This window comes from Marmota monax, unplaced genomic scaffold (genome assembly GCF_021218885.2).
Source record: "Marmota monax isolate L192 unplaced genomic scaffold, Marmota_monax_Labrador192_F-V1.1 WCK01_AAM20220418_F8-fsc00083, whole genome shotgun sequence".
Taxonomy (NCBI): domain Eukaryota; kingdom Metazoa; phylum Chordata; class Mammalia; order Rodentia; family Sciuridae; genus Marmota; species Marmota monax.
In genome coordinates, this window is record NW_026692848.1 from 7168134 (window position 1) to 7192788 (window position 24655).

Below are 24655 nucleotides of genomic sequence, written 5' to 3' on the forward strand. Positions count from 1 at the left end.
TGCTGCATTTCCCCCCTGGGGCCTTGAGTCCACGCAGGGCCCTAACCACGGCTTTCTCTCCCACAGACTGCATGTTTGGGAATGGGAAGAGCTACCGGGGCACCAAGGCCACCACTGTCACTGGCACTCCATGCCAGGAGTGGGCTGCCCAGGAGCCCCACAGACACAGCATTTTCACCCCACAGACAAACCCACGGGCAGGTCTGGAAAAAAACGTAAGCACCTGGATTCAGGTTTCTCTTTTGCCTTTGGCTGACCAATCTTTGGACAGAATTGGTCCTGGGTTCTAGAAAATCAACCTGGAGTGATCTTCCACGTTGGGGGAAAGGAAGGGAGGGAAATGGAGAGATTTCAGGGGACTAAGGCTGGTGTCCATGTGGGACCTGCAGGAAGGACCAACTGTGTAGATGCCCTTTACCTTCAGACCCTCCAAGGTGCCTACCCCATCCATCAGGGGAGAGGCCTCACAGCTGGGCCCCCCGGGGCATGTGACCACTGCATTCTGTGATTCAGAGGCTTGTAGGCATCTGAACAAACCCCTTTTCCAAAAAATAAGAAAGGAAGGAAGGAAGAAAGGAGGGAGGGAGGGTAAGAAAAGAAGGAGGGAGGGAGGGAGGGAAGGAAGGAAGGAAGAAAGGAAAGGAACACTCCTTCCGTCCTGTAAGGACCAGAGTGTGATGTCCCTGCTTGGCCCTGGGAAAAGGAGCCGCTTCTCAAACACTGCCTTTTTTCAGTATTGCCGCAACCCTGACAATGATGTCAACGGTCCCTGGTGCTACACCACAAATCCCAGAAAGCTTTTTGACTACTGTGACGTCCCTCAGTGTGGTAAGTTGCTTTCTCTTTTCTAAGGAAATTACTTTTCAAACGAATGCGGTGATCACCTCTTTAATAAGGATCCGTGTGCACACACACTTGCACACTTGCACACTCACATACTCATGCACACACAAAATGGCTTTGGGCTGAGTGCCTCTCTGGGGGAGACAGCTGTGGGCATCTTGGACCTGTGCTTTCAATGGTCTCATTTGCTAGTGGAATGCACACACACACATACACACACACACACACTGCATACATGTGTGCATATACACATGACTTAGGTAAGGCAGATACCAAATCTCCAAAAGAGCAAGCTTAGGAGTGATATAATCAGCCCTGGAATGGCCCCACAGCACTCTCCAATGTCTAGCAAGAGATCGTGAAGAAGAAGCTCAGAGTCACCTCCTCCAGAGGCCAAAAAATAAGAATGGAAACAAATGTCAACGGAAACCCATAAACTGTCTCCCTGAGAACACACTGAAATGCAGCGCCGCTCCTTAGTGAGCTCCAACTGCTCCCTCCTGAGAGTCCCATTGCTCAGTCAAGCATGGGCCACTGACTTAGAGACGCTCCTTCCTGATGGCTCCAAACTCGAGGGAGGAAGAGGCTTGGATTGGGGGGGATTGACCCTAGTTCTTAAATGATTGAAATAACGTGTCCATGGGTACTTCTGGGAAAAAAAAAACAAACCAAAGTCACCACAGAGCACTCGTCCCAGGTATTGCCCTGGACTCCTTTGCTGTGTGGATGGTGTGTGCCACGTGGAAGGACAGGAGCTGGACGGGAGGAACTGGGCCTGCAAAGTTCCAAGGCAGTAGGGGGCAGTGGTTAGGAGTCTGGGAGCCGCCCTGCCCAGTTAGCTTTGCTTGTGGGTGGCTGCAGGGACATCAGGGGGGAGGGAGATGGGCACGGCGGAAGGATGCTACTTGGCCAGCACCATGATGAGAGGGCATTGTACTCTCGGGGCTTAGGGTGGCTTTATGGCTGCCTTTTCTCTAGCTGGTGCTTTTGTCTGTCCTGCAGAAGCTGTCAGAGGTCTCTTCCCTGAAAGCCCCTCCCTTTCACTCTCCACCTTGACTCTGTCCTATGACCCACCCACTGCCTCTCCCTGCCCCCGTTCTTATCCCCAACAGGCTGCCTCTAGGTGGAACCCAGCCTGGCATCCCAGCCTCAGGCCTCATGGTGTGTGCCTGGGACTCAGGCACTTCAGATTCCCTTGAGATAAGGCTCAGTCACCTCCCAGGTGCAGCCCTGGGAATCTGCCAGCTACTTCCTTCTGCAGGAAGCAGGCCTGAAGGCCTCCGAGGGGGGATGGGAGCGCTGCTCACCAAGTGCAGGGTTGACCTGCCCTGCCCTGCCCTGCCCTGCGTGGTGGTGAGGTGGGGGACCTCACATTCCATTGGAGCAATTCTCTTCCCATTCTTTGAGCTTCCTCCAATCTGTGAGAACCTGTTTCTTTTATACCTCCACATGGTGAGGAAGCCAGAATCATTGAAGAGCTATTTCCTTAGAAATGTGCACGGGGCTTTGTCTTTCAACACCCCTGAGCATCTTTTGGGTCTCAATTGAAACTTCCAGTGTATCAACGTCTTACTCCCTGACCTTCCAGAATGGAAAGGTTGAAGGCAGACCTCTTACCTATTTCCTCTGTCTCCTGGGCCTAGAGACAGGCCTGGTGCGTAGCAGGTACTATGTATTTGAACACATATTTGCTGAATGAATGAGTAAGTGAATAAAATCACACACTGTAGTTCTTCCGGGACTTCAGGTCAGTGTTGTACAGGGTGATAGTCCCAGATTAATGGCATCTTTTTGTGTGCACACGTGTGGTTTTGGGTAGTTTCATTTGGATTTTTCAGATTGAGAAATGGCTTGATTTTTTCCATTTCAACTGTTTGTATCATTTTTCTTAAAAAATATTTTATTGCTCCTTCCCTGGGAGATTTTAGATTTTGTTGATTTAAGTGGGAAATTCCCTAATGATCATTTTTCATAAAATCCCCCAACCTTTACATTATGTTTAATTTACAAGGAAAAGCACATCTTTAAAAGGAAAAAATACCATTGATAAACTTGTGCACTTCATTAAGCAGCTTTCCTGAAAGGATCTGTGTAAACGTCAAGTGTGATTAGAACAAGTAACAGTACACAGACTGCACAACCACAGCCCCAGCAAGGCCTCTGGAAACCCAAGTGTGGTCTGTGCAGCCCAGTGTCCTTGAGTTCACCAAGGCCTGGGTGAAGGAATGACCACTTTAAATATAATACCTTTTGTTTACTTATATTCATTTAAAGTTACACGTTTGTTGAAGGACTTCAATAACTTTCATTTCTACCTACATATTCCATACCAACAACAAATAAGGAAAGATAGATAAAAACTTTAAGTTTTGTTTGGAATAGTGAGACCGAGGAACCATCATCTCCATAGTTATTCTTCGAGCACTTATATTTTGCACGTGCATGTATTTTTAATACAAATGTAAAAAATACACCTACTTTAGTATGCTTATGCATATAAGCTATTAACATAAATAAAGCTCATTGTTAAGGAGGATGGTAGCCTTACATCACATGCTTCTATTTGGAAAGGGCTTCGCATGTAGACTCTCAACAGACCACAGCAATTGGAAAGTTCTTTGGAAAACCCAGGTTCCAAATTCTCTAGAGAGTAGCGTTTCTCATTGGTTAAGATGGGCAGTATTTCACCTTACAGACCCATCAATGGGGGAACCAAAGACGGACACCAGTCCCTCTCTCCAGGAACCTTGCAGGCTAGTCTAAGTAGAGGGAAAGCAGGGCAGGTATGTGGAGGTCATCCCCACAGCAGTTGAAGGGGGCTCCCTGGAGGAGATGTGCAGAAGCTGGCGGAGAGAAGGCGGAATTTCAACTTAGGATAGTTAGCCTTGCTGCTGACAGTCACACACACACACACACACACACACACACGTGCACATGCATGGGCACGCATACACATAAATTCACATGAAATAAAACACCTTTATGTCTTCCAGTGGAGGTGATTGCTGTGGTCTTCAGGAAACCTCACCTGGCTTAGTTGGGGATGATACTGTGTTCTAAATTTTGAGTTGGACAAACACAAATAGCCATTTGTACCAATCTGAGTCTTCTCAGTAAAGATGTCATTCCAATGATGAATTATACCAGTTTATTTTATCCCTACTCCCCATAATGAAGAAGTACTTGTAATTCCTTCAAAGAAGAGGGTCTGTGTTATCTATTGCCTCCTTTGAAACCTGGAAAAGATGTTCCAGACGTTGCCTGTGATTCTGCTACTTCGCCTGCCTGGGCTTTACTATGCCATGAATTCTGAGCTTGGCCCACAGCTGTGAATTCATCTTAAACTATGTGACGGTTGACACCTTTGACCCAAACGTGACTATTCTGACTTTGTGTCACAGCGTCCTTGTCTTCATTTGATTGTGGGAAGCCTAAAGTGGAGCCCAAGAAGTGTTCTGGAAGAGTGGTAGGAGGGTGTGTGGCCAATGCTCACTCCTGGCCCTGGCAGATCAGTCTTAGGACAAGGTAAGGACATTCTCAAAAACAGCTTATCCATCCTTCACTGAGAGCCCTCAAACCTTCCCGACAAACCCGTGGTACTGAGACATCCACACCTGCCTCTATTCTTCTAAGGAGAAAACAAAGCTACACAATTCTTTTTTTTTTTTTTAAATTCTGGGTTTTCTACTTTGAAAGTGGCTCAAACTGGATTAAAACAAAACAAAACAAAAATAAACACCCTCTGGTATGTTATCGTCAAAGTCTGTAGACACCATTGTCTACAGCAAGCTCTGATATTGCTGGAAAAATATTGAAGACGCTTCTCATGGGTTTGTATGGATACCATCGGCTCATGGTAAAATGAAAAGAAGGGAATTTTTTCAGAAATGTGACCCTTTGGCAGTGGGCAAAAACAGAATTATCTACAACCTATCAGGCATCCAAACTTAAAAAAAAATACTTTTGCACATTTTTGCAAGTCTTGAATTTGAGGCAGGGACTGCTCGCCCATTCACAAATACGTGACTGAATTATAGTCTGAAATCACCAAAATGTAGGGCTCTCTTTTCAGTTGATGTGCTTTGATAGTAAGTCAGTCTTCTTGGCACATCTTGTCAAACACAGGTGGGACACAGCCTTGTCTCCTGGCTTGCTTGCTTCACACGTGCGGGCTCAGCGGTTTTGCTGACCCCAGGGCCTCCCCTCCGCTGCTTGGGAGTATCATCCACACACACAGTCACGTTCCCTTGCACTCTCTTGCGGAGGTGGCTTTTCCTGAGCTGGTGTTCGGTGAATCCTTGCTAGAAGAGCCCTGGCCTTCCACACACTGTGAATCTGCTCTTTCCATGCTGTGGTGGCCTACCTCCTGATCGATTTATTAACGTGCCTGTGGACAGACACTTACCTTTAGTGTTCTTTTCATTGCGATTTGGCTCAGAGTGGTTCACCCCATTATTATGTGACTAAGCAGTACATGGGGGCAAGTGATATAGGGGACAGCTTCAAAAAGTCAAGTTCCTCAGGTGCAATCAGCAGACTGCCATGGGTCACTGCTCTTCGGGACCACCAGGGCCCTGAAGAATGATTCATCACCCATCATTAGGCATAGGTCTTGTCAAAAGAAACTTCCTCCAGGGAAGTTCTCTGGAGGGTGGCTGCTGTTGGAGCCACAGGGCTAAGAGGTCAAAGCTGTGGGGTAGGACTTAATGTGGGAGCCCCTGGTTTTTTTCCCTGTGGCCGGGCTGTGCCTGGAGCCTCCAGGTGTAGATGGAAGCTTCTGGAAAGTCCCATGCTGAAGTGTGATTCTAAGCTCCCGCCATCTTGATGTTGGACTGGTAGCCTTTCCTTTTGGGAACAGCAACATTATCAAAATTGCATGAATGTGTCTTTCTGGTTTGCAAAGAAGCAGGAGAAGCCATCAGCTCTGAACTAAAATCTTGGCTTTTTTTTCCCCCCTTCTTCTCCTAGATTTGGAAGGCACTTCTGTGGAGGTAGTTTAATATCCCCAGAGTGGGTGCTGACTGCTGCTCACTGCTTGGAGAAGTACGTTGGGTAACTGATGTAAGGGCCCATCCTGAAGGCTTCCTCCCTCCTCCCCATCCCCTGCCTCCTCCCGCCTGTGGCAGGGATGCCGGTGCCCGGGAGTGGATATGCAGAAGCCTTCAGCAGAATTGCCAGGGCAATTGTGTGACAGTTCAGAAGTGTCTCTAGAAATACCCAGTGCAGGTGACTTTGTGGGCCTGGGTTGACAGCACTGCAGAGGGATTCACTGTGACAGACGTCGGTCCCCAATCCTTAACTGCCAGGTTCAGGAAAATTGTGAATTTTATTTCTTATCCCTCAGAAGTCACCAATTCCAGTAGTTGTGGGTCTTGGCAGACAACGTGATATTTATGGCAAAGATAGGGACCCAGTGAAGGGGCTGGACGGTAATTTGCTCCTGATGACACTGTCTTTTCTAGGTCTTCAAGGCCTTCCTCATACAAGGTCATCTTGGGCGCACACCAAGAAGTGAATCTTGAGCCACATGTTCAGGAAATAGAAGTGGCTAAACTGTTCCTGGAGCCCACAAGAGCAGATATCGCCTTGCTGAAGCTGAGCAGGTACGAGCTCACCTGTGGCTCCTGCCCGGAGCAGAGTGAGGACATTGTTTCATGCCTGGGTTTTATGAGCCCTCACTGTAGGGTGGGTGTCTATGTGGAGGTGCTGTCTATGTGGTGGAAGGCAAGATTTTGGGAAAAAGCATCAAACTTCATCAAAAAATCTGGACTCAGCCCTAATGCTACCACATGCCAGCCTTGATCCTGAAAAAGGAACCAGGATTCAGTTTCCTTAGGTAGAAAAAGAGTGAATTGAAATGCCAGGTGAACTGTGACCTCTAATATTCTCTCACTGTTCACCAGAGAGTGATTAAATGACTCCAGGCTGAGAGTCCCCTCTCAGCATACTTTTGAGAGAAACAAATGAGATTACATATTTCAAAGTACTTTAAAAAACCACAATGTGAAAAACAACAACAAAAACCATGCCCCAAACTCCATGAAAGCAAACGATACCTTTGCTGTCATCTCTGGTTGTATTTCTCCTGTTGAGGTGGTGTTCTAAGAAGATGACAGTGACAAATTTGCTTATGTCACAAAGTTAGGAATGTTGGGGAATAGGTCCCAGTGGAGGCAGCTCACAAGCAGATAGCTGTTTGAGAAATGCACATTTGGGCCTGATGGATTCCAGAGGACGAGGTGACGACACAGTGGCAAGGGTGGGCCAGTGGCACAAGGCTGTGGTCAGGAGCTGGGTGCTGCTGTTCTGGGTCTGGTCACAAACTCAGGAGACTTTTTTGGGTCTATCCACTGAGAGGTTGTGCTAAACACTGGGGTATTTGGACACTCTAGAAAGAAAAGAAGTGGGCTCCCTCGGCCCCCTACAATGCAGCTCACTCCCCTCTTGATCCCCAGCATTTTCCCCCAAACCCCCTAGCAAATACAAGTCTCCTCAGGTCCCCAGAGACTTCCCAAGGTGATCTGATGGCTTGAACAAACAATTTGGTAAATTTCAGATCCGGGAAGTGTTCTGTGATATTGTGGGCTGAGCCTTAGTGCCTCCCCTGCATTCTCCACGCCCCAGGGTCTAAGGTGTTTATTGGGCCCTGAGGAGACCTATGGAGTGAAATCCATGTGAGAGGCCTGCTCTATTCTGGTGCCTCCAGGAAAGTGTATCTGATTTGAAGTTTGGCAGCACTGAATGATGGTTCTTAGAAAAGGACATGTCACTTTTTTTTTTTAATTAAGGATTGAACCCAGGGGCACTCTGCCACTGAGATATACCCCCTGACCCTTTTTATTTTTATTTTGGGACAGGGTCTTGCTAAGTTGCTAAGGTTGTCCTCAAACTTGTGATCCTCTTGCCTTAGCCTCCTGAGTAGCTGGGATGACAGATGTGTGCCACTATGCCCTGCTATTTCCAATCTTTCCCCCTCTTGGACTTACTAAAGTAGAATCAGCTCTAAACATCAAAATTCTAATGTTTAAATGTCCCTAGGACTCCAATCCTCTTTCACCAGTGTCCAGCATTTTACTATATTCTTATAACCACAATGTTGGAACATTTATTGTCAAGGAAACTGAGGCTCCTAAATAGAGCACCTTGCTGGGGACACACGTGCTCTGGCTGTGGGGCAGCCTCATGAGTTGCTCCATCTAGATGATCCGCCCACTGACTGACGCCCTCCAAATTAATATGAAATTATACTTGGTGCGCCCTCCAAATTAATATGAAATTATACTTGGTGCAAAGTTCCAACTGTGCACAGGACACATGCAGAGTGAGGCTTGTCATCCCTACTCCCCAAGGTCACGGCCCCCAGCAGGTTCTCGAACAAAACTGAAGCTATTCAAATGAAATGGGACATTTGCTGAATTCATAGAAAATTTTAGGCAATGTGAGGACGAGAAGCTGCAGTCAGTGAAGTGAGGAAATACCAGCTCTGGGCGCTGGGGCTTCCAGGCAGGTGGCATCGTTGGTGGCGATGAGCTGGTAAATGCAGGGGCTCCCGCAGGGTGACCACGCATACCTTTGGATGTTTCTCTTTCACAGACCTGCCACCATCACTGACAAAGTGATCCCCATCTGCCTGCCATCCCCGAATTATGTGGTTGCTGACCGGACGGAGTGCTACATCACTGGCTGGGGAGAAACCCAAGGTGAGACGAATTCCAGGTCTGGTGTCGGATTGTCTTTGACCTACAGCCTTCATGACAAAATGAGCATTTGAAGAAAGTTGCACAAGTCCCTACCCCTGAATGGGTCCCGCCCCTGCCTACTTTTGCCTGAACCCTTACCTTACTGCCTCCCTAATCAGTTATCAAGGGACATAGGCAAGAGGAAGGAGACTGTCTCCTGGAGTCCCCAAACCCGTGACTGCAGTGTGAACATTGCTTCCCCAGGTGAGAAGGTGATGACACCACCCACAAATTCAGGGTATAGGTCATTTTTATATGAAGTTAGCCATACTGGGTTCCAAAACTTGGTGTAAAGCAATAACAACAAAAGTTGTGAATTAGTCTTCTTCCCAAATATCCATGTGTCTAATGTGGGTGGGAGGCTGTCGGGGAAGGGGCAGGCTGACAGATGGGAAGGAGAGAAAGCCCCCGGGGCCCAGGTCAGCATAGGTATGTGCTGAGGGGGCCTTCCTGTGGGATCTGGTGTCAGCCAGCACCTGTACTTCACTCTGGGGACCCCCTCCTCTCTTTACAAGTACCCCGATATTAAGGTGTTCATTAGGGTGGGCCCTGGCTGTGGGAACACCAGCACTGCTTGAGGGTCCCTGCCTCACTTTCTCAGAAGGGTTGGTGTGAGCACTGGCTTTGCAGGAGCTGGAGAGAAGTTAATTTGAAGAAAGATTTTTTGTGGATTTCAAAAAGAAGAGGGTGAAAACCAGACAAACGAACAAACACCCAGTCTAGTTCATTTCAAACTTGGTTTCCCCCTTTCTGTGCTTTCCTACTGTTTTTTGAAACCTCATCCCCTTGACCTCTCATTTCCCCCTCTGCACTTCTGAGTGGGAGGCATTGAGGCCAAGGAAAGCGAAAGTGGAAAATGAAGTGTCCATCTTGGGGGCATCAGGTATACCCAGGTGTTTTGCATTAAAAAAATTTCAAGGCAGGGCTGGAGCGCTTCGGATGCACAAGGCCCTGGGTGCAGTCCCAGCACTGAAACAAAAAAGTTACATGTTCTAAACTCCTGTGAGTTAGACACCATTGTTCCTGTTCTACAAGTAAGGAATCTGAGGCTCAGAGAAGGTACAGGATGTCACAGCAGAGAGCCTGCTCCCTGGGGTGAGCCCTGACCTGGAACCCTGGCTCCCACTCACCAGCTGTAGGTGAGAAAGTGCCCACTCCTTGATGGTGTCCTAGGCCACAAACCGGCTGCAGGGCTGCAGTGGGTGAAGCAGTGAGAAAGGGCACGTTCAGGCTCAGCCCTGCGTGAGGGGTGGCTCTTGTCAATGACATGGGGTTTGTATCCAACAGGGCTCTTTATTACAAGTGACAGAAAATCCAGCTCAAACTGTATTAAGAAAATAAAAACAGGGATTAATAGTAAGCTAAAGAAGGGCGGCTCCTGTGATATCCCAGGCCTCTGGCCCTTTCCAACCATGGTCCAGGTGCCATCTGGGCACACAGGTGACTCCCTTGTGCTATGGATACTGTGCTGCCTCTGGCTCTGCCAGGGAGGAGGGGAGGCCACTTTCCCCACAGCTCAAGCAACAGTCTGCCCAGCTTTGAAAACTCAGGCTTGATTTCTGTGCCCACTTCTGTCCAGGACTGTCCAGGACTATCCATCCTGGAGCTGAAGGCAGGACCCACTTGTGTCCGGCAGGGGAAAAAGGTAGATCCCTCAACAGCATTATGGAATGTAGGCTACAAAGCTGATCTGAAGCCAGAAAACCAACACATATCCCCTACAACATCTTGACTGATTAAATACAAACCTAAAACTCATGAGGATCTGGGAGTGAGCTGGCTCTACCATCTTCCATGTGACTTCAGGCAGTTATTTGACATCTTTAAGCCTCAGTTTCATGATCTGTACTACCCTGTAAGTTTATCCTGAGTACTAAAATTATGCACCATCACCATTAGCACCACCATCAGCATCAACCTCAGCAACCACTACCACCACCATCATTATCACCATCACTGCCATCATCATCATCAACACCACCATCACCATTACATCATCATAACCATCACCACCATCACCATCACATTATCATCACCACCATCACCATCATCATCACCACCATCACCATCATCACCATCACCATCATCATCACCACCATCACCATCATCACCATCACCATCACCATCACATTCAGCATCATTATCACCATCATCATCACCACCATCATTACTATCACCATCATCACCATCATCACCATCGCCATCACCATCACCATCACCATCATTATCACCATCATCATCACCACCATCACCATCAAAGCCAAGCAAGCCTTGAGGCCAAGGGGCTCTCCCAGGTCAACCTCCAACCTGCCATCCGGGGTGCCTTCAGGGATCTGTGTCTGGCTTTCCTTCTTGCCCCCTCCTCACAGCTCCACAAGGGTTTCTGTCCCCCATTACCCACAGCTTCCCAGCCCCCAGAAGTGCCTTCTCCAATTTGGCCACAGGAAGGCAGCACTTCCTCACAGACCCATCAACTTCCCGTCACACTGCCAAGGATTGTTCACTGGCTTCAGGACGTCTGTCGTGCTCAGAAAGCAGATATGACAGCAGTGACCCTTGGATAGCTTAACCTTTGGCCAAACCGTTTGAGAAGGAGGTCTGCCCAGAGCTACTCAGTTCGAGCCGCGCTCCCTGCCCACAGCTTTCTTCCTCTCAGGCCCCTCCTCCAAGGCAGCTCTGCCAGCCGGACCCTGGGACAGGCCTCTTGAGGGCTCCTGTGATCTCCAGACGGACTGCGAGTTTTCTGAACCCACATCGACCATCTAAGTTCAGTCACAGTCTTTGGGGAAGAGATAGTACGTCATTTCTGGGCTGTCCCATGCCAGCAAAGCAAAGATATGTTGCAAAACTTCGGTGAAAGCTGGGCTTGCAAAATTGGAAAACTGTATCATCTGTGAAAACACTGAGATGTCCCTGGGTGGGTCCATCTGGGAAAGCAGTATTTATTTCCTTTGGCAATTCTGCAAATGCTCTATTCAATTTGGCAAAGAAAAAATAACAGTTTTCACCAAAAGAAGAAATGCAACTAGTAAAACAAATGTATAGGAGAATGTTCCCTCTCCCTAACTGTTCAAGAAATGTGGATTAGAAAGTGAATCAGGACAACTGCCACCTATTATATTAGCTATCACTTTTTAAAGTTATAATATTTTAATAATATTATAATATGAATACTCACAGCACACGGCCACACAGACAAGAGACTCTTTGCGGCTGCTCTGACGTTCTGAAGTCTCCTCCTGAGCATGTGCTGGGTCCAGTAATGGTTTCTTTACTCTTTAAACACAGGGACCTCTGGTGCTGGTTTTCTCAAGGAGGCCCATCTGCCTGTGATCGAGAATAAGGTGTGCAATCGCTATGAGTATCTGAACGGCAGAGTCAAACCAACAGAGCTGTGTGCTGGGCATTTGGACGGTGGCACTGACAGCTGCCAGGTAAGAAAGGGTTATAGAGACCCAAGCTGGTCTTGGGCTGGCCTGTCTCAGTCCCTTAGACATTGCAGTATTTAAAGTTAAGAAGGAATCACAACCCAAGTGCCAGTCTCAATGTTGTCAAGAAACCCTCTGCTCAGACCCTGGATGTAGGTAGAACATCTGGGATAATTTCTCAGGCCTCGAGTTCCAGAAGGGCAGTCAGGGTATGTGTTCAGTACCGCAGCTGCCACAGGCCACAGGCCTCCCTGAGCTGTGCTGGTGGACGGGGTCTGGGGGAGGGAAAGGGTGGCCAGAAACCAGTTGTGCCACTTGACCACTGTGCTTAGGCTGGCTGGGCCTCAAAGAAGTCTCCAGGCAGCAGCATCCACAGGGATCATTTCCCAGGGAAAATGGAACAGGGTGGTTTTGCTGAATAGGATTCTCTAAGTACTTAAATGCTGCGGAGGTTCAAAGGATACGTCAATAAGTTTCTTCCTGGCTTCAAATCCTGGGGAAACTTACACACTGATGGTAGAAGGTGGCATCCTATAATCAAAGAAGTTTAATCTTCATATGGATTTTTCCCTCTCTCCATCTAGGGGGACAGTGGAGGGCCTCTGGTTTGCTTCGAGAAGGACAAATACATTTTGCAAGGAGTCACTTCTTGGGGCCTTGGGTGCGCTCGTCCCAATAAGCCAGGCGTCTACGTCCGCGTCTCAAGGTTCGTGAATTGGATTGAAGGAATAATGAGGAGTAACTGAATGGGAGATAGAGCGAAGCATCCACTTACCTAGAAGCTGGAACGTGGGTAAGGAATTCAGAGTGCTCAGAAATAATCGACAGTAATCAAACCGAGACACTGTACACAGCTGCTGCCGACCCTCAGCCCGTTTTGTACTATCGTGGATAAATTTTTCATGGACCTACTGGATTCTTTAATAATAAGGCAACACAGCTATGCCATTTGTTGAAAATAAACTCTGTACTTACTTTGTTTTGAGTTTTTTTTTTTGGTGGGTGGGGTGGAGATTTTCGATATTTTCTTTTTTTGAGTTTCGATATTTTCATGTTCTACATTCTTCTTACCAATTTCAAATGAACAAACTACAGTGAGTTAGCTTGTTTTCATAAGGAACCATTGCTTACAGGAGTAAGAGGCCTGTAGGATCGCAGAGAAGGGAGCCAAGAAGTCTGAGGAAGTCCCTCATACACTGACCCCATCCACTAACACTGGTCTGACGCTATCTTTAAAGTCTGTCCTTTGGCATTGGGCTGAATGTTCTCACAGCTGCCCCCTGTATGGGGAATCAGGAGAACAGGTTCTATTCCCAGCAATGAAATCTGTTATTGATGACTCGACTCTGGCCCAGCCCAGGGGACGCAGAGAGCTGTGTATCGTGGTGTGATCGGGCAATGGAAGAGTAATACAAGACCAGCCAAGAGTCTGCATGTTACTCTGGGTCACATCTAATTGTAGGGATGGTGTCAAGATCTTATAAAGGAACAAGAAACCCGTGTTGAAGGTGGGCTGCTTGTTTTCCATCACTGGTTAGCACGGTTTGGCATGTGCTTTTTATGCTTTCAGTGTTTTACAGCGACACGTGTTCCAAAGGAAGAGAAAGGATGGATTCTTGAAACAATTTAAAATTTTTTATTGTTGCCAAACAAAAATATCACCTCCAGATACAACTAGGTGGTGATGGTATCAAAAAGCAACAGCCATCTTACAGCAAAGAGGTGCCAAAAAAAATTAAAAGCACAAATGTCCATGAGCGCAGGGTGAATGTATTATCACGTTCTCATAAGGCTGTGCTGACATCATGGTTGAGTGTGAGCGTTCGTATTCAATTCTGATTGTGCTTTAAGGATTAAGGAGTTTATTCTGGAATCAGCACACATGTCTTACGTGCTATCACATGTGTGTATGTCCACACAGTGAAATGTTCTTCTTCATTGGCAAGGTTTCCCTTTGGTACCCATTTTACCCATGCGCACAAAGTTTCTCCTTAAAGAAATTTGGCATATGATATATACTGACTCTGAAAGTATAACAGATGTAGCACACAAAGCAGAACACTATGTTTCTTTTTTAAGTTCCTGGTTTCGAAAGTCTTGATAACAGAAAGGAAAGTTCAAATCCCTAATTAATAAGTATAAAGTCATTTATAAAAAGCTGCTGCTAATTCTTTTTAGCATGACCTTTCCTTTAATGAAAATGTAAGCTTTCCCCAGGACAAGCCCAGAGTGCCAAGGTGAAAGGAGAACTGTCTGTGGGTTCCACTCTCTACCACAGGCACCATCACAACTGAACCCACAGGTGCAACATAAATATCTCCTCACTTTTAGAACCCTAAGACCCAGGGACTCATAATCCACGGGTTTTGTTGAATAAAGATCAAATCTGTGGCTCCAGGTTCCACTAAAGGAGGACCAAAAATATCCTGAATAATCTCAGGACCCAAATCTGATTTTATAAATAATAGAGCCAAACCCCAAATTGTCCAGTGGATCTGTTCTTATTATGGAATGAGACCTAACTGTGCCTGGAACCTTAGATGCTGCAGAGGAGGTGGACAGGAGGGACGGCTGACTTGTCCATGCTGGGATGGCTTCCGGAACGTAAGTGAACAGAGACGGTGCAGGCTGGGCCCCGTGTGGCCCGAGTCCTCAGTCTAGTCTCTTCGTTGAGAGGATTCCCACATCCTCCTCCTCCCTGCTCTCAGAACACTCAGTTTGGTGCTACATCCCTTCGTGGGATTTCATGAACACATTTCTGTACAACTTTCCTAGATCCTTGGTTTGCACAGACTGCATTTGGTGTGTGTGGTACTAGGGATTTAACCCAGGGTGCTTTACCTCTGAGCTATGTCCCCAGCCCTGTTTTCCAATTTTATTTGGAGACAGAATCTCACTAAGTTGCTGAGGCTGGCCTTGAACGTGTGATCCTCCTGCCTCAGCCTCCCAAGTTGTTGGGATGGCAGTCCAGCTCATTCTGAATTTTTGATGGAGCTATTATAAGAATCCACGGTGGAGGCTTCTCTTGTTTCTCTTCAATAGTAAGAGTCAGGGACCGCTGCTCCAACATCAGGAAAAAATAAAAAACAAAATACTGCGTACCTAGCAGCTCTTGGCTAAATGGGCCACATATTACATGTTTCCAGAAACTTTGAAAGCATGATAAACCCCAACTCATCCAACATCATATAAAAAGACTTCGGATAGTTTGAACGTATTCATATGGCACTCAACACACTGGATCGTGCCACACCAAGGAGCTGAACACGCAGGTGCATCTCTAGAGGCATCTCCAGGAGGGTGGTCTTCTGACAGCTCCTTCCCGCGGGCTTGGCAGGGCCCTCAAAGGTGAGCGCTGGAAACCTGGGTTTCCTTTTTCCTGTGATATTGATAGAATACGAACTTATGAAACAACGGAGGAAAGACAGAGTCCTCCTGAAAGACTGCACAACTAGCGCTCACGAGCACTGCTTTCACTAAAGCCACTCATGAGGCAAACCTCCTAACAACTTGACTCAGAGGTTACAAAAGAGATTTTTGGTCTGCTTTTGGACCCTACAGAGTGGTTCTTTAGCATTATGGCCTGCAGCTTCCTTGTGAATTTCTACTACACAGCAGGGCTTGGCAGTGAGCTGTTGACGTAAACAAAAGCAGCAGAAATGGTAGAATAATTCGCTGCGCCTTTAGAAGGGAGCATGCTAACAGGTTTCCCTTGGTACTAAGTGGTCTTGTTCCAGAGTAAATAATCACGGGCCATAATCAATGTGCTTAATTTATAGGACTGTAAATCATACTTCCAATAGATTGCTTTTCAAGGGTAGGGACTAGATATAATTCATTCACCTAGCTTCTTATGAAAAATCACAAACATAAAAAATTAAAAAGAATCTGTGTAACTAAAAATTTTTTGTTGGTATAATTCTTCATGTTTATATATCAGTTATCAAACAAAAATATTGGACAGTAGTTTTCCCATCTCTCCCAGTAATCTAATTTCAATATGACTGCTGTCACTGAAGCATCCTGATCTCAGATGACTCCCTCTTCCTGTATTCTTTCCTGGTGAGTTAGGAAACCCCTGAATTAAGCAGAGCACATTGCTCGATTTAAACAGGTCCAGCCAGTGCGGCAGGACCACAAGGAGAATGCCGGTCCCCTTGTTGGAATACTGGCATGGAGGGTCACTAGTGAGGCAGTGAATCTGATGAAGAAGGCATCCACCCACTGAGTGCCGGAGACCGGGAGACCTCAAGGACCTACACACAGGCCACCAACAGCCTCACCTTTGACCCATAATCCCGGTGGGAGTGAGGAGCACATGGACCACGAGAATTTCCTCTTCCACTGTGAACACTTATTTTAAGGGAAGTCCATTTCCTTCCTCACTACTTTCCCCTTCTTCATTTTGACCTCCTTGGACATTCTCTTTTTTTCCTGGTCTTCTAGCATGGTTGTGACTGGGGTGACAGGATGGGACGCCTGGCTCCTGACCCAGTCCCCATGCCCTGATCCAAACCTAGGGGTCTTAGAAGGCTCCGGAGGACTTCTGGGGTTTTAATACTTTAAACCCATTTCTCTCGTTTACTTAATTTTGTTTTACAAAATGGTGGTGTCACAAGGACCAACTTCCACCCACCCCTAACTTCAGGCAGGACTGTCCCGGGGAAGGAGAGGCACAACTGCCTCCCGGGGCAGCGCAGGCACCGCCCGGGTCCTTGGAGGGAACGCCCCTTCCTTCTGATTGGCCTGCCCTGTCAGTAGGCAGCCAATGGAATATGGCTACGATTTGGTCTCCACCACACCAAGTTCGGGGGAGGGCAGCTGCGCCCCATTAAAAGGAGGCTCTGAAGAGCGGACTGTCCAGGCCTCTGGAGCGATCTCACGACTTAAAACAAGCCACAAATAAGTCGCAGCTGAAGTGAATCTAGCCCGGGGGGAGCCCCGGGTGTATCCAGAGAGCACGGCCGGTCCTGGTGCCTAAACGGTGGGAAAGCTGCTGACTTCCCAGCCAAAATGGAACAGCATGTGTGAAACCACTGATCACACAGGTGCTGCGACCCGCATCAGCTTCTACTCTCTCCTCAACAAGCAAAGGAGAGTTTAGTAAAATTCGGTCTCTCTCTGTGTGTGTGTGTGTGTGTGTGTGTGTGCACGCGTGCGGTGCTGGGGCTAGAACCCAGAGCCTTGTGCAGGCCAGGCAAGCACTCTACCAACTGAGCTACATCCCCAGCCCTAAAACTCAGTCTTTTAAATAAATATTGTTCATACATTTCTTAAAGATTTAAAGGTCTATATACTTAATTTCTGGGTCATTAAGATTGATTTTTAATTTTTAAGTTAGTTGTTAATCATTTTTTTAAAATTACACATATAATACCAGACCATATGTTCTAAAGGGGGAAAAAAACAAAACACAACCTAACACTACAGATGTGATAAAAGACTGTCCTCTGTCCCACATGTCTTCCCAGCCCACTTCCATCCTTGAGGGTATAAATTATTGTTTTACATTTTCACTACACATCATTATATCCACATTTTCTACCTTTTTATGATGAAAAATTTAAGAGAGAAAATGACAATTTGTACAATGTGAATTTTTTATATTACTCCTCAAATTTATATATTGGTTGGATATTAATCAATGTATAACCTGAATACTATTTAAATAACCCACTCCAAAACTCAGTCTCTCTCTCTTTCTCACTCCTCTCTATGTCTATCCATCCATCCATGTATCTATTTATGTATCTATCATCTATGTGTCTTTATTATCCGTGTTATCTATCAATAATTTGTCAATCACCTATGTGTCTATTTTTACCCACCTATCCATTTGCTTGTGTATCTATCATCTATATTGTCTATCTATTTCTATTTGCCTATCATTTACTTATCAATCTGTTTTTGTCTGTCATCTTTCTTTCCATATAGCTATAGGGAGGGATTGCTATATAGGTTTAGTTTTTAATCAAAATTGTAACATTGTGCATGCTTCACTTTGTGGTGAACCCTGAGAAGCTTCCTATGTCACTCCATACAGACAGACCTCACTTCTTTTCCCCCATGGTTTCAAATTCTGTTTTTAAACAGGACATGGTGGTACATGCCTATAATCCTAGCAACTCAGGAGGCTGAGGCAGGAGGATTGTAAATTTAAGGCCAGACTCCACAATTTAGTGAGGTCCTAAGCAACTCATTGTGACCCCGTCGCAAAATAGAAAATAAAAAGTGTTGGGGGTGTGGCTCAGTAGTAAAGCACCCCTGGGTTCAATCCACACTACCAAAAATTTAAATAAACATAAAAAATAACATGCTGTTTTTGTTTGAGAGGTTTTGAATTCTGAACCATACCTGCCAAGTCTCTCCACATCGTCCACTGTCTCTGGCAAGGCAATGCCCTTGGTTTCAGGCAAAAGCATCACGAGGCCACCACAGACCGACGCCAGGACACCTGTGGAAGAGAGAGAGGCGTTACCGCTGGGGACACAGGAGATGCGCCTGCCACACTCACTGATCTTCAGTGGCACCTGACAACAGCAGCACTCTGCTGCCCCAGCAGCTCCCCGGGCTTCAGCGGCTCTCCACCTTCCTCGGCCCTGGGGGCACCTGGCTCCCTGCACCCCCAGAAGGCACCTGTCCATCCACTTAGCTAACTACAGTTACGTGTCATTTAACAACAGGGCCGGGTCCTGGGGAGTGTCTTTAGGTGACCTCACTGCTGTGCCAGTGTCATGGCATGTACTTGGGTCAACTAAGATGGCGCTGTCACCAGGAGATACAATCCTACGGGACTTCCTTCCTACGCGCTGTGGGTGGCTGACCGGACGTCCTGGTGTGGTGCCCAAGTATGGGGCACTGACTCTCACTGCTCCACAGGAAACAGCCACCAGACAGGGATGCCTCCACCCGCTCCTGAGGCCACAGCTTAAAAGCATCCTCTCCGTCCTCCATCGCGTTACACTCTAAGACTCGGCCCTGCCTCTGCCCGATGGCAAGGCCCCCGTGTCTGTTGTTTTGACTTCTTGCTGACTAACCAGGGTACTCACTCCAGCACCTTCGACCTATTGGTGGGAGCACTGGAACGCACTGGAACCCTCACCTTCCAAGAGCTGACTCATCTTCACCGTGGCCATCCTCCCTTCTCTGCCCTTTGGAGCCCTTCTCCTATTTCCTCCACTTCCTCGTGTCCCAGTGGTGTGCTGGCAAACGTTTAACAACCAGCTCTGGAAAATAGAGCCCTGGCTCATAGCTTTGCCCATTTCCATGGTGTGAATGCCCTCACCGTGGCGGCTATTTCCAGCTGCCAGCATGACCTCCCTGAACGCAGCGTTGGGAGGCACTGGACAGTCACCTTCAGTTCTGTGGTATTTCCAGCGCAAAGAAATGGTCCTTGTAAGTGACCCTCAGAACACACACAGGAAAATGAGTCAGGAGCTGTTGCGTATTTATTATCCCTGTGTTTAATGTATTTTACTACTGTGTTTTTAAATGACGGCTGTATTTAACGATTGGCTCGCGTAATTCTTGAAGACATCACGTATGGCCCTGCTGAGCCATCAGGAGCCAGTTCCAACATACCACGCTTCTCAGACTGCAGCTCATGCTGTTCCAATCTGGGTTCTGCCCTGGGCCCTTCCTGGCCCTGCTCCAGCCAGGTCCCCAATTGCCCCCTTTCCCCAGATCCAGTGGGGCTGCTTCTGGGCCTTATTGGTGGATCCTTCTCGTACCCACCCTGCGAGATTCCCACCTTCCCGGCTTGCCTGTTTCTCCTCCTCTCCTCTCACACCCCTCCCCATCTCCGGTGTCCTAATTCCCAGTCACTCCCCCAGCCTCACTGGTAATCTGTGCTCAGATGCTCCCAAATCCCCATCCCCAGTCCACACGTCTCTTCTGGGCTTGTTGACACCAGGTGTCCTGGGTTCTCAACATTTTGACTTGGATACTTTCAGGATCCCCTTGTCACACCGCCTCCTGCAGACTGACTCTGTGCCTTTCTGGTCTGTGGTTTCCCCTGGGGGTGTGGGCTGCCATACCACTGCTCTGCTGACCCTGTCCACTGTCCTGCCTGCCAGTCTGGCTCCCAGTGCTTCCTGTGTCCGTCTGCTCCTCTCCCTCCCTCTGCCAGCTTCTGCTTAGACCAGGTCACAAAGTTCTCTTCCTAAACCACGACATTCTTTCCATCATCTCTCCACTAGCACCGTTTCCTTCCAATTCATTTAACAATTGCCATCAGAGTCCCATCTCTAAAATGCAAATCTAGCTGTGTCACCCCATGTAAAGCTTTGTGGTAGCTTCTCACTGCTGTTTGGATAAAGAACAAAGCCTCCACACGTCTGAGGAGACCTTCTGTGACCTGTCTTCCCCTGGTGACAATTCCCTTCAGGCCCCAAGGCACACTCTGGACTCTATCCTTTAACCTGCTGGGGCTCGAGGACACCGTCTTCCTCTTGCCCTGGGCCTTCCCATGGCCTGGAGCACAGCCCACATGTGTCATTTCTTCTCATCTCCAGACCAAGCCTGGACATTACTTCCGTCCTCCCAGCTTTCTGTGGTCAACTCCACAGGGCCAGCATCCCTGTGGTGTGCTCCTCCGGGGATTTCAACATTTATCAGGCTCGACTGTTCGGATTTTTAGAAACTTGGCTTCTCCCTAGCCAGCTCTGGGGGGAAGGGCCTACCCCCAGCCCCGGTGCCAGCTGGGGCAGCTCTGGTCTGCAGGCTGGGCTGTAGTCTCAGAAGACTGGGCTGAGACATCTCCCAGACCACTCTGTCCTTGTGGGACAATGGTGCCCTCTTTGCTCTTTCATGCTGGCCACAGAATTATCAAATCCAATTAAATAATTTGAAATGATCTTGTATTAAGCTCATTGGTATCATGTGGTCAGAAGCTGGTTGTCTGTCAGGGGAGTTTTGCACGAATAGAATGATTGTCTCAGGAACTCAGTATCTGTATTGGGATTTCAACTGTTGAGCAACAAATGAGCAACATTCCCTCCCTAGAGTACGGAAGTGGAGACGGAGGAAGGGCAGGGTAAGAAAGGCCATCCTGTGTCCTGACTGCTGCAGAGCACAGAGAGAGGTGTGAGATTCCAGGCAGGACAGATGGAACAGCCCTGGAGAAACCCTGCCCGAGGCCTGAGGTCCCTCCCCAGACAGGGCTGGGTGGCTGCACACCATCCATGAGGACTGGGAAGGAGGCGTGAACTTGAGGGACGTGTAGGAGGTTACAGTGAATGTGGAGGTGGTCTGTGGGCCCTGTTCTTTCAGAATAGCCTTTTTAGATCATAGCCAAATAAGATCTGATATTGACAGATGTCAAACATTTAAAAACACACAATTAATCTTCAGGCTGACTTTTAAATCATAAAACATAAAAGAGTTTTGCAGTATTTAATTTTAACTCAGAACTAAAGAAGAAGGCTAACAGGATCTCCATTTACCTCCACTCTTCAATATAAAGTAAATTAAAACCATTTAGGATTTCACATTTTATTATTATATTATTATTACCAGATGTCATCAACATCAAACCTCGTGGTCACTGCAGCTTCTGTTAATACAAAGAACACAGACGGAGGAAGCCCTTTAGGGCACCACGTAACAGAGTCCTTACCAAAGATGATCAGAGGTAGCTCTAGCCACACGGCTGCCAGTCGAAAGAGCAGAAACGGGGCTATGATTCCCCCAAAATCACACAAACCCGAACAGAGCGAAACCCCAAAGTTTCTGCAGAATGAAAAATGGTTTTAAGTGAAAAGCATTCAAATTAAAAAAAAAAATCAAGATAATTATGATATTCAGACATATTAAATAGCAGAGAAATCGTGGCCACACTTTCCATTTCTACCATTTTTAACTCTGAAAACAACCATTCTCTTGCACTCCAGCCCTTTCCTTGCTGACTGCTTCCCAGCGAGGGTCGTGAGGAAGCTGCAGTGTTGGTGGACTGACCTTCATTCATCAGCAGCTCACTAGCTGGCCTGCTCCGTGACACACGTGCCACCTTGGTATCCTTGCTTGACTGCAAGATGTGCCCATTGGGATATTTCTCCAGCCAAGGAGGCCGGTTTGCCCTACACCATGTGCACCATTGGATGTCCTTCAATAACCAGCTGCTCACAGGAGCAAGGCTTGCACTGAGCTCAGAGGAGACACCACAGCCTCGGCACAGAGCGGTGCCGCACGCAAGGGCAGGCTGAGCCCGCCTTCAAAGAAAGGGCACCAAGCGGTTCCAGTTCCAAGCTGTGTCCAAGCTGTGTCTTGTTCACAGAGCCATAGCTGTGGATAAGGTCATTTTAATGGTGAACAGGTCTATCACACAGGTGGCAGGCAGCAATACAGAAAGCAGATGGAACTCAAAGCTTATCTCTTTGCTGGATGAGCTCATCCCAGCCAACACAGCAGCAGGCTAAAGGAACATTTGGCTGCAGTTAATTAGGAGAAATAGGACATATGTGTTGGAATTACCGTAATGTTGTTGGGTACAATTCTGAATTCACCAAATAAACTATTTCAAAGGCCATGGTTATCCCTAGTCGACCCAGAGTAGCCACGGTGGTCCTCAACCATGCCGTCCCTGCAAGCATAGAACATGGAGTTAGGGGTCTGATTCATGAACATTTTACAGAATGACAGAGGCATTGGCTTAATGTCTCCCTGCCTAAGTCTTTGTTAATTTAAGCACAAATAATAAGATTTTCTAATACTGCAGACAAATTTTAAAATAACAACAACTAGGATGGTAGCTAACATTTTGGTGTTAGAGATGTCGTTCTGAGCAGGGTTAGATTATAGAAATACAATTCTAGAGCCACTTGTTAAGTGGTTACTACATGGAACCAATATTCCTTGTAGTGTCCTCTTAGAGAGCAGGAGCCCACTGTCCTTTAGTCTGGAAGGCAGTATCACTGTGCCCTTGAAAACATTATCAGAGTCAGGTGCTCACCTGTGCTCTCTCTGTACAAACCAGGAAAATTCTCACAAACTACCTTGGTTTTAGAAAGTAGCAAGGCTTTGAGGATTGGGATCTTGGGAAGGGGACATCTAAGCTGAGTGTCATCCCTAAGGCATATGCCACTCATTGTCATCCTCATCCCCAATCATGCTACTTCCTCCAAGAAATCATCCAGAAGGAACCACATTCTTACAAGCTAGTGGGTTCACCCATTTTAAAATGGACCATTTAAAGTTGCTGTAGCTATGTGAAGAAACTCCCTCTTCCTCCCCAGAAAATTTGGGAAATGCTAAACATTCTCTATTAAACATTTTCTTTCTTTAGTTTTAGGGACAGAGGAATTCATCATTTTAATCCTGAAATATCCGTGCTCCAAATTTCTTAAGAGTTGTGCAATTCACGTTTCCCTTTCCTAGAGGCCATGATATGAGGATCTGTGACTGCACCATCAAGACCAGAGCTGCTCTCCAAAGCCAAGCGGGGCTGCCCAGCGTCTTTGAACATGGAGCCGTTACCGTCACCTTAGTTTAGTTTTAGCAGAGAAGTAGTCGTGAATGAGGGGAATGAAACAAGAGGCTCCAGCTCAGTAGGGTTGTGTGTGTTCTTTCCAGAGACTGTTCAACCAGATAAACAAACAAAAGCTAAAACTCTCTCAGTAAAGCCATTTCCAGGAGGGCAAGCAGAGAAAAACACGGGCTGAGAGTCCAGATTGCGTCTTTACTGCAATTTAACTGCAAACGGCCTGAGGAGCACTTCCTAATATATTTCTTGTCTCCCCAGACAGAACACCTGTGCCTGTCACATCAATAGTTACACCAGGGAGTGAGGATTATCCGAGCAGTGCTGATGCGCTGGGCCACCATCTGCTCTGGCACAGAAGGGTTGTAAACATGTGTTTTGTTTAGGCTGCGCTTTTTCATGAAGCCCAGGGAGGGGGACTAGGAAATTCATTCCAGTCCTGTCCTTCCAAGAGCAGGTGCTGCTGGGAATGGAAAGTAGGAGCTCTGGCCCAGATTCCCTGGGTCCCAGCCTGATGGGGCCACCTCCCGCTGCTCTCAGGATGCACTGGAGAAGGCCACCTGCCACTGTGGAAATAACTCCCTGATCTACGTTAGGTATAAGCCAGGGGCTTCTTTTTACTAAATCGAGATTGCTCTATAATTGAGTCCTGTGACGAGTTCAATTCCAATTTAGGTTTATAACTGAGGACCGAGCTGTTGGGTAGAAATGAGGTAGCATATAGCATGATTATAGTCTGGTTGGTGACTGTAGAAAGGACAGCAGGTTCTATGTTTAAGATAAGTGGCAGGACGCCATTTCTAGCCACATCCACTGTTCAAGACAAACAGGGGATCTGACCACAGCTGCTTGCTTGAAAGTAACTGAGACTCTCATTTAAATGCATTTATAGGCTAAAAGGTACTAGGTGCAGGGGGAACATCACACATTTTTAAGTACATTGTGATCACATGGAATTGTCACACGAAGATGGCAACGCAGCTTAGGAGTATGTTAATTTCTGGTCCTCAAAACCATGCACATACTGTTGACCCCTTGATTTTGTCACTACTCTACCTGTGGGACAATGGGACAGTCTCTGTCCTTGCCATTCTGTCTCTGGGGAAGCCAGCTTTCCATGTGAATCAATTGCAATAAATGACCCTATCCCTCTCTTTGTGAGTCACATT

At 47.2% G+C, this 24655-nt stretch overlaps 2 protein-coding genes and 1 long non-coding RNA gene across 5 annotated transcripts in view; 2 read left to right on the top strand and 1 right to left on the bottom strand.

Annotated features, from left to right (window-relative positions):
- Positions 1-12989, top strand: part of Plg (plasminogen) — a 33800-nt gene extending 20811 nt beyond the window's left edge. For both annotated transcript variants that reach the window (XM_046449413.2, XM_046449414.2), the window contains exons 12-19: positions 67-215; positions 735-828; positions 4245-4368; positions 5812-5886; positions 6306-6446; positions 8437-8543; positions 11871-12016; positions 12595-12989. In XM_046449413.2, coding sequence (XP_046305369.1) covers positions 67-215; positions 735-828; positions 4245-4368; positions 5812-5886; positions 6306-6446; positions 8437-8543; positions 11871-12016; positions 12595-12756 — 998 coding nt within the window. In that variant the 3' untranslated portion in view covers positions 12757-12989. The remainder of the gene's footprint in view (positions 1-66; positions 216-734; positions 829-4244; positions 4369-5811; positions 5887-6305; positions 6447-8436; positions 8544-11870; positions 12017-12594) is intronic.
- On the top strand, positions 8550-10340 carry LOC124095958 (uncharacterized). Its single transcript, XR_006852723.1, has 2 exons — positions 8550-8786; positions 10162-10340. It is a non-coding gene; the product is annotated as an uncharacterized LOC124095958 (long non-coding RNA).
- A 634-nt stretch (positions 12990-13623) lies between the features above and the next one.
- Slc22a3 (solute carrier family 22 member 3) overlaps positions 13624-24655 on the bottom strand; it is an 87607-nt gene continuing 76575 nt past the window's right edge. For both annotated transcript variants that reach the window (XM_046449417.2, XM_046449416.2), the window contains exons 8-11: positions 22481-22589; positions 21627-21739; positions 18365-18464; positions 13624-15389 (exon numbers count right to left, since the gene is read on the bottom strand). In XM_046449417.2, the coding sequence (XP_046305373.1) occupies positions 15353-15389; positions 18365-18464; positions 21627-21739; positions 22481-22589 (359 nt within the window). In that variant the 3' untranslated portion in view covers positions 13624-15352. The remainder of the gene's footprint in view (positions 15390-18364; positions 18465-21626; positions 21740-22480; positions 22590-24655) is intronic.